This window comes from Belonocnema kinseyi, chromosome 1 (assembly GCF_010883055.1).
Source record: "Belonocnema kinseyi isolate 2016_QV_RU_SX_M_011 chromosome 1, B_treatae_v1, whole genome shotgun sequence".
Taxonomy (NCBI): Eukaryota; Metazoa; Arthropoda; class Insecta; order Hymenoptera; family Cynipidae; genus Belonocnema; species Belonocnema kinseyi.
The window spans coordinates 9980685-9990135 of NC_046657.1; the positions used below are offsets into that span (position 1 = coordinate 9980685).

Here is a 9451-nt window from a genome sequence, read left to right on the forward strand (position 1 = left end):
TCGACTAAAACAGATGATTCAAGAAATGATCGGTCGAATCAAACTAAAATGCATATTTGTCATTTTAAAAAGTTGAAATCCTCAACCAAAATGATGATTTTTCAATAAAGAAGAATAATTTTCTGCTCCGAGACGAATTTTCAACAAAATACATGAATTTTCCACGAAACGCTTAAATACCTGCCAGATTGTTAATATCAGGTTCAAACCAGAAATGAAATTTATTTTCTACCAGTTAAAATAAACCAAAATGTACTATTTTTTAACAAAATAGTTAAATCCACAGCCAAAAAGATGAATTTTCAACAAAATAAATGAATTTTCGATAAAACAGTTGAATTTTCTATCCGACACTATGCATTTCCAAAAAAAAGAGAATTTTTTAACATGCAATTAATTTTTTTTTTAAATAGTTGAATTTTGAACCAAATAGAGTTCAGTCGTAAAAAAAGGATAAATGCTCAACAAAAGAATTACTATTTCATATTTAAACGAAACCAGATATCAGTTTTATATAAAAAAGAAAGAAAGAATAATTTTCAAACGAACATTTAAATTTTCGAACAAAACAGATGACGCAAGAAATGATGGGTTGAGTTTCACTAAAAAGCATGAAATTTTTATTTAAAAAGGTTGAATCCTCAACCAAAATGATGATTTTTCAATAAAGAAGAATAATTTTCTACTTAGAGAGAAATTTTCAACAAAATAGATTAATTTTCCACGAAATAGTTGAATTTTCCACCCGACATAATAAATATTCAACAAAAAAGTTAATTCTCTATCAGATTTTTAATTTTTCAAATAAATCATTTAATTTTTAAGAAAATAGTTGAATTTCCTACCAAAATATATAAATTTTCAACGAAAAATGAGAAGTTGTTAAATAAAAAAATTAAGTTTCGACCAAAAATGAAATTGTCATTTTCTACCAATTAAAATGAACAAAAAAAATGCTATTTTTGAAACAAAATAGTTGAATCCACAGCCAAAAAGATGAATTTTCAAAAAAGAAGATTGATTTTCTACGTGAAAAGACGAATTTTCTATTCGACACTATTCGTTTAACAAATATATATACATAATTTTCTAACATGCAGTTAATTTTTTTAACAAATTGTTTACTTTATACAAAATAGTTGAATTTTCTACTAAAATAGTAGAATTTTCAAATAAAATATATACATTTTTAATTTTAAAAAAATGAATTTTCTGCCTGTTAAATTGAACCAGAAAAGAATCATTTTTTAATAAAATATTTGACAAAACTTCTAATACTTGATATTTCAACCTAAAACTATTTTAATTCGAAATAAAAACAATTGAATTTAACCAAAGAAGAAGAATTTTCAGAAAGCTGAATCCTCAACAAAAACATGAATTTTCAACCAAAATATGTAGTTAAATTTTGAAATATAAAATATAAATTTTCAATTAAAAATCTACATTTCCAATCAACAATAGAGTGATTGTTAGTTATATTTTCAAATTTAAAAAAAAAACTTTTAAAATTTTCCAATCTATAAATGAATTTTTAACTAAAATGATTAACATTCTCCTAAAAAATTGATATATAACAAAGTAGTTCTTTCAACCACGTATATTAATTTTTAAACAAAAACGGTGAATTCTCAATGAAAATGTCAATCGATGATATTTCAACCAAAAAAGAAAACTCTAAAAAACCGATTGCTAAAACATTTTAGCTGGATCAGAGTGTCCACTCAAAACCTGAAAAAAGTGTCCTGGCAGTCCCAAGCTTTTTTCAGGTACCAAATAGTTAATTTTCAACCAAATATTTTAATTTCCTAACAAATGGTTTTAATTTGAACCAAAAAGTTGAATTTTTTTACCAAAGAGTTAAATTGTCCAATTAATAGTTTAATTTTTAACCAAAATAGTTGCCTTTTGTACCAAAAATATTAATTTTTAACAAAAAACTTAATTTTCAACCAAATAGTTTCATTTTTGAACAACTTGTTGAATAGTTTAATTTTCAACCAAAAATATTAATTTTCAACAAAAAGTTCATTTATAAGAAAATAGTGGAATTTTCAACTAAAATTATAAATCGTAAACCAAAAAATATGAATTTTGAAAAAAAAAAATTATTAGTTGATATTTGAACGAAATAGTTGTAATTTTAACGAAAAAGTAAAAAAATTTCGATCCAGAAGATTAAGTTTTTACCAAAAAAATTTGAATTTTTAATAAAATACATAATTTTTCAACTAAATAGTTGAATTATCAGTAATAAAAGATCAGTCGCCCATTAAAAAAATAAATTTTCAAGCAAAAATGGAATAGTTATATTTTCAGTTTAAAAAATTAGTTTTTGGCTAAAACAAACAACGAATTTAAAAAAAATGGTTACATTTTTAAACAAAGTTTTCTAAAGTAATAAATCTTCAACGAGAATAATTGAGTTTTAAATCAAAAGGATAAATTTTAAACTAAAAATAATGAACATTTTCAACCAAAAAGACGAATTTTCAATCAAAAAAGATCATTCTCCAAACAAAAATTGAATAGTTAATTTCTAGTTAAAAACTTCATGTTTGACCAAAGAAATAAATTCCCAACTAAAATTAAGAATATTCATTTGGGATAGTAGATACAATTTCAATAAAAAAAAACTGTTTATATATAGAAAAAAATAGTTACATTTTCAAATATTGTTGAATTTTCAACTGAAATGATCAATCTTTCATTGCAATAGTTGGATTTTAAACGGAAAAGATTAATTAAAATTAAAATTATGAATAACTAAAATAATTACATTTTTCAGCTTAAATTTTTTTTTTAACCAAGAAAATTAATTTCTACTAAAAAAGACGAATTAAAATGAATTTTCAAAATTTCAACCAAAAAAAGATGCTAATTTGTAATCAAAACCAGTTGAATTCAATGAAAAATCAGGATTTTTTAACACGAGTTGAATTTTGAACTAAGAAAGATTTTTAGTCAAGCGAGAGAAATAATTGCAAAAAAAACTTGAATTTTCAAGCATTAAAATAAATTATTTAACCAGAAGAATTTTTTTTACCAAAAAGAAAAAAAAATCAACAAAATAGATGAAGTTTCCACGACATACTTAAATTTTCAACTAAAAACGATAATTATACAAAAGATTCGATAAATTCTTGGAAAATTATGAAAAAAATTATACAATTAAAAAAAAATCCAGGAAATGAAAAAATATATATAATTATTTTCTGTGCGATTATCTATAACTTCAAGATTTTTAATTCTCAAAAAATGTCGCGATTTTCCTGCATTTCTATCTGAAGTTTTTTTTAAACTTTTTATACGTTCCCTTTTTCAAGCCAAAAATTATTGCCTTTTTAATTTCTCATTCTAAATTTTGTCCTCTTAATCCTAAAAATTGCTTAGCTTTGACTCTTAAAAATATGTTTACTTCTTCAGTTTTCTCCTTTTTAAATCGATTTTCTTTTTTAATTGATCATTTTTCCTATTTCAAAGCTGACATTTTTTTTTAACTCTCACTTACAAGAAAAAAGTGTTTACTTTTAAAATATTCCCCTTTTCTCACCGAAAAATTGTTGCAAACAATTGTAACTACTTTCAAGGCGAAAATTGCTTGCAAAAAATTGTTTAATTAACATTTTTTCTTTTTTAAACGATTTAAAACAAAAGATTGTATAATTTTTATATTTTTCAGTTTCAAGCACAAAAGTTGTTCAATTTTCGTGTTTTTTTAATTTTCAAGTCGAAAAATGATTGCTAAAATTGTTTAATTTAAAAATGTCCTTTTTAAAGTAGAAAAATAGTTTAATTTTAAAATTTGTCCCTTTTTCAATCCAAAAAATTGTTGAATTTTTAAGCTCTTTCTCTTTCAAGTCAACTTTCCCTTTCTCTGGCCGATAAATTGTTTAATTTTATAAACTTTCCCCTTTTCAAGATGAAAAATGGTTGCAAAAAGTTGTTTAATTTAAACTTTTGTATCTTTTAGGTCGAAAAAGTGGTTACATTTGAAATGTATCCTCTTTCAATCCAAAAAATGTTAGCCATTTTTGATTCATTTCTACATTTTTCTTTTTCAAGCAGAAAGTGTTTAAACTTGAACTAGAAGAATTGTTTAATTTTCGAATTTTTCCAAGGCGAAAAATGGCTTCCAAAAATTGGATAGTTAAAATAATATATATTTTTTAGGACGAAAAATTGTTTACGCTTAAAATTTCTCCTTCTCTGGACAAAAGATCGTTTACTTTTTAGAGTTTTCTGTTTCATGCGGATAAATTTTTTCCCCGTATTTTCCCATTTACCAGTCGAAAAATTGTTGCACAAAAACGTTTAATTAAAAATTTTTCTTTTGAAAATAAACAAATATTTTCATCAAGTGAAAAAATGGTTTATTTGGAAAATTCCCCCCTTTTCTGATCGAAAAATGGTGTAATTTTTTTAACTTTCCTTTATTCAAGGCGAAAAATAATTGTAAAAATTGTTTAATTTAAACATTTTCTTTTTTAGGACTCAAAAGCATTTAACCTTAAAAATTGTTCCTTTTTAATCCGAAAAATTGTTTGCTTTGTAAGCTCTTACCCTTTCAAGTCAAAAATAGATTTACTTTTTCTGTTTCCTCCGTTTCAAGTGACACAAGGGTTTATTTTTAAAACTTCTACCTTCTCTGGCCGAACTATTGTTTAATTCCCAAATTTTCCCCTTTTCAAGATGAAAAATAATTGCAAAAAATTGGTTAATTGAAATTTTTTTATTTTTTAGGTCGAAAAATTGTTTCCGCATAAAATTTCTCCTTCTCTGGCCAAAAAATTGTTTAATTTAAAAATTTTTCTACTTTCCAGTCGAAAATTGGTAGCAAAAGCTGTGGACGAATGGACAATGTCCAATCTGACATAGAAATGACCACGCTTGCAAATTGGAAAAACTTTCTCTAAAAAATTTGTGTATTTTACTAAATTTTTCATATCAGTTCTGATAAAAATATCCATGCTCAAACAGTTATTCGTACATATGAAATATAAAAACATTGCCTAACAAAACAAACAAAATATTCACACCAATTTTCATTCTAAAACAAAATTCCGACTTCCGAAAAAGAACGTTTTTTCGAATTTCGATTATTTTGAAGCCCAAATTCAAATTAAAGGCACTTTCAATAATTGGATCCAAACATTTCACTTCAATTAAAACTTTCACTTTTAATTATTTTGATCCAGATCCGAGGAAACCTTGACACAAACGACGATGAATGAAAGAAAACGTGCCCTGAAAGACGGAGTCAAGAGCAAATATCTTTTTGGAATTTCCTCTAAAATTTATGAATGGTTTGGCACTTGGAATTTATGAATCGCAGATCACTTGAATCTGATCTGTGCGTAGTATATAATCATTGAAGGGTGGGGGCGTAGCACACAGGAAATGAAATTTCTCACGAGAAAACACTAATTTTGAGAGGTTATTTCGCAAAAGAAAGAGCACTTTCGAAAGCTGGAAAAACGGTTTTTATCATGAATAATATATTAAGAAACTTTTTGCACCTTTTAACCATTCACACACTTGATCTGTTTTCCACTCGGCCACATTAACATACGCCATGACCCGCGTTCACGATGGTTCATGACTTCACTGAGCTGAGAATCAAGATGATTCATGCGTCATTATTTCTCAGTCGTTAAGAAAAGTACCTGTAATGCGATCTACCTTATGTGCCGCGCAACTTTAAAATGCCCGCGAAAATTCAAACATAAATTGATAATTCCTCAATTTTTCTTTACCATTTATAGAGCATTTAAAAGAATTTAAAGCATTTATTGTTTAAACAAATATATATATATATATAATATTTACTTCATATATTTTTACAAGCTAATTCTAGAATTAAATATACAGAAACTTTTTTAAATTTCAGAGTTGATACAGATCAGGTAATTCCAGAAAGTCAGAGAATGTCAGGGAAAACCTAATAGAGTTTGAGAATTTTCGAAAAACTAAAGTTGAAGTCAATTTTATTATTATGGTTAAAAATCTCAACTATTTGGTTGAATTTTTTAGAAATTCATATTTTCGATAAATAAATATTGAACGTTTTATGAAGATGGGATTTCAAAAGTTATCGCCTAAAATCAGTCAATCAGAACTATTCCGAATCATTCCGACATCTGTATATGAGCCAATACGAATCAATCCGAAAAAATTTTGAATCTCGTTTATTGGAAAACGCTTGAAAATTAATCTATCTCAATCCGATACTTCTAACCGAAAACACCCGATCGAATCAGAAATATTGAAAAATCCGAATGAATCAGAATCAGTCAGGACCCGGATTGATCTAAACCAAATATTCGATCCAACTGAATGCCAGGGATGTCTACATTTATGAAACTGAAATCTCTTTATTATATTTTGAATTCATTTCTGTCGTCTTTTACAAATACAGCTTCATTTTTCATTTCGTCAAATTAACAAAAAAATTAATTAAACATTTTTCCATGAGGCAATTCTTTTGTACATAACCGTTAGTTCATGCTGGACCAACGTGCAGCTTGGGTCTAAGCGCACATACCACGGTCGTATCATAGATATCTTTGTCCGCGAGGGCCTTTCTTGGTGGCAGAAATTCCCTTGCGCAAGACAAAAAGTTTCGCGATCCTGTCACCGCGCAACATGGCACACTAGTCGAGTAGTAAAGAGTTTGAAAACGTAAACACGTTTTCTAACCTCAAATATTATAACGAAGCATTCCATTTGCAACTTTGCTTAGCAGTAAATTTTTGTTATCGAGATTATTTACTTTCATTAAATTTCTGGCATTCCAATTCAAACATAATTATAAATATTAACATATTTCGTTGCCTTATTTCAGTTATTTTATACTTACGAAAGTCCACTTTTTAAAATTTGGGTCTAATCTTCTAATGTTTAAGCCACGAAGGAATAATAAGGAGTCCCAACTGTCAGTGGGAAGCTATTTGAAACTGGCAATAGAAACATTACCGTAAGTGGTATGCACATTAAAGGAAGATTTGACATTTTTCGTGCGCAGTTGTCCTCTTCCTGTACATGGAAAAGTGTGCGAGTGAGAAAGTTTGTCAACTTGAAGTAAGTTAGAGAGGTTCTGTTCTTTTGTTGATCATCATACGAAAGATTTACGAAATAAATATATAAACTGTATTTTCAGTACTTGTTTGAAAAATATGTGAACAGATTTTGAGAAAGAAAAGTATAGGTAAGTACCTTTTAAATTTGCAATATGATAAAGAAATAATGGAGGTAATATAACTTGATTGAAAAGTTTAAAGTTTTTCGAAACGTAAACATGAAAAATATTATAATTTCATTAAAAGTTATTATGAGGTGAGTCAGTTTATAAATGGGTAAATTACGTATTTATAAGCATGTATACAATTTAATCAGCACGGATAATTGCAAATAATGTGATATTATAATAAAGCGCCCTACCGATAGAAATCTCAGAGTATATGCTAAGAATTCTCAAGGCTCTGAGAAGCTCCGAGAAATTCTCCGCAGGCACTCAGGCAGTGAGTAAAGGTTAAATTTCTAAATCATTTCTATTAAAATTAAATGACAGGTAAAACAATAAAATATATTAGACGTTTATTGTACGTACAGTGAGGGCTTTAAAAAAACGAAGTGTATTCGCCTTCATCGGCGTGTAACTTGCACCACAACCCGGCGCTTGACACCTGCATCAAAACAAACCAACAGAACCTCTCTAACTTCCGTCAATTTGACAAACTTTCTCACTCGCACACTTTTCCATGTATAGGAAGAGGACAACTGAGCACCTGCGCACGAAAAATTTCAAATCTTCCTGTAATGTGAATACCACTTACGGTAATGTTTCTATTGCCAAGTGGGGAAACGGAGTTAGATCTCCTTATTATTCCTTCGTGGTTTAAGCTTTACTGTGTGTATATTATTTTGCTTAAATTTAAAAATGCATCCATATTATTTAAATTATTAAATACATGTTGAAAATATTAATTTTATCACGTCCAAATTTCAAATCGAACCGCCACTATTCTACTATTATACCCTCTAGTGGCAATTTTTGGAATGAACTGGAAGCTTCAATAAGGGGACTTCCCCCACCACAAGAGTCCCAGAACTTTGTATACGACCGTAGCATATGCCAGAGCATATACACTCAAATTACACTTTTCCCCAGAGCGTTAAAGTGCATTTGGAGGTACCTTTTCTCGGACTAAGCCTTAACATAGGGTTCACACATGAACATAGGAATAAGAGGGGACTAGCCACATTAAGCTACTATTCGCTGGGGAAGCGGAAGTACTGCAGCGCCCCTGTCGGTGGTATGCGCTAATTCTCGTTAGATGAGTTTTCAATGTTTACATGCGATCAGCTGTGATTTTGAATCAAATTCAAAATTGTCAGGACAATTACAATTGTGTTTTTGTGCTGTGCTATCTACATTTGGAAATAATATAAACAGCGATAAGGTAAATATTCATTCTTCTGAATTAGACTGATCTTTTCGCTCTCAAACACAAACTTTTTATGTCGGTTTCACTGAGTATGACTCGTTGACGATAAAAATCAAGTCATTTCGGTTCTGTTTCATCGAAAATATCACGGCCAATGAAATTTAAAAAATCAAACTATATTCTAAACATTTTTCCATATACGGTAATAAACAATAAACAACAAACTAAAGCATTCAAAGTGGAACCCTTGAATTTCTAACTTTCAAAATTGAAGTTTAAAAGTTTTCAATTAAAAAATTGTGTATTCAAATGCTAAAAAATTTACACTTACCAAATGGGAGTTACTAACACTTTTAAATTCAACAGTTTTAAGTGAAATACAAATAAACTGCAAAATTTAGAACTTTTATAAATGATAGAGTTCAAAGATTCAGATTAAGTTCCAAAAATATAAATCCACGTTAACATTTTCAATAGTCTAAATTAAAAATTGAAAAATAATTTTTTTAACTTAACATTTCTTAAATTAGAAGTTACATTATATTTATTTTAAATAGTCTAGGCATCCTTCAAAAGCTTTTAAATTTTATTTCAAAGTCTTGAAAAATCTAGATATGGTTTTAAGTTTGTACAAATTTCGTTTAACTTTCAAATATATTTAGAAGTTCTGAAAAAAATGTTAACACACTTCATTTAAATTACTTGAAATAATTTTAAGTTTTTAATTAATTTTGAATCTTTTCAAAGCTTCTACATATCTCTTAAAATTACTAAAAAATGTTCTACAGATTGTTGGTATTGACAAAATTACTTGTTAGCATAAAGTTTAGGGGAATCTACGAAAATAATTACGGCACTGTATAATTATTTTCTACTGCGCGCTTTTGCTAGCGCATAGAGATCAGTCTAAGCTCTGATCCTTCTTGAGTAAAACGTGCCATGTAAATTCCACGTAACAAAATCCACTTATACCTGTAACAATATATGGATATCGAGTCTCTCCT

General features: G+C 27.8%; 1 protein-coding gene across 1 annotated transcript in view; it reads right to left on the minus strand.

Annotated features, from left to right (window-relative positions):
* The window catches only part of LOC117179947, a 54944-nt gene extending 49327 nt beyond the window's left edge, over nt 1–5617 (minus strand). Inside the window, exon 1 of the mRNA XM_033372223.1 lies at nt 5520–5617. Coding sequence (XP_033228114.1) covers nt 5520–5577 — 58 coding nt within the window. The 5' untranslated portion in view covers nt 5578–5617. The remainder of the gene's footprint in view (nt 1–5519) is intronic.
* Nucleotides 5618–9451: the final 3834 nt, after the last annotated feature.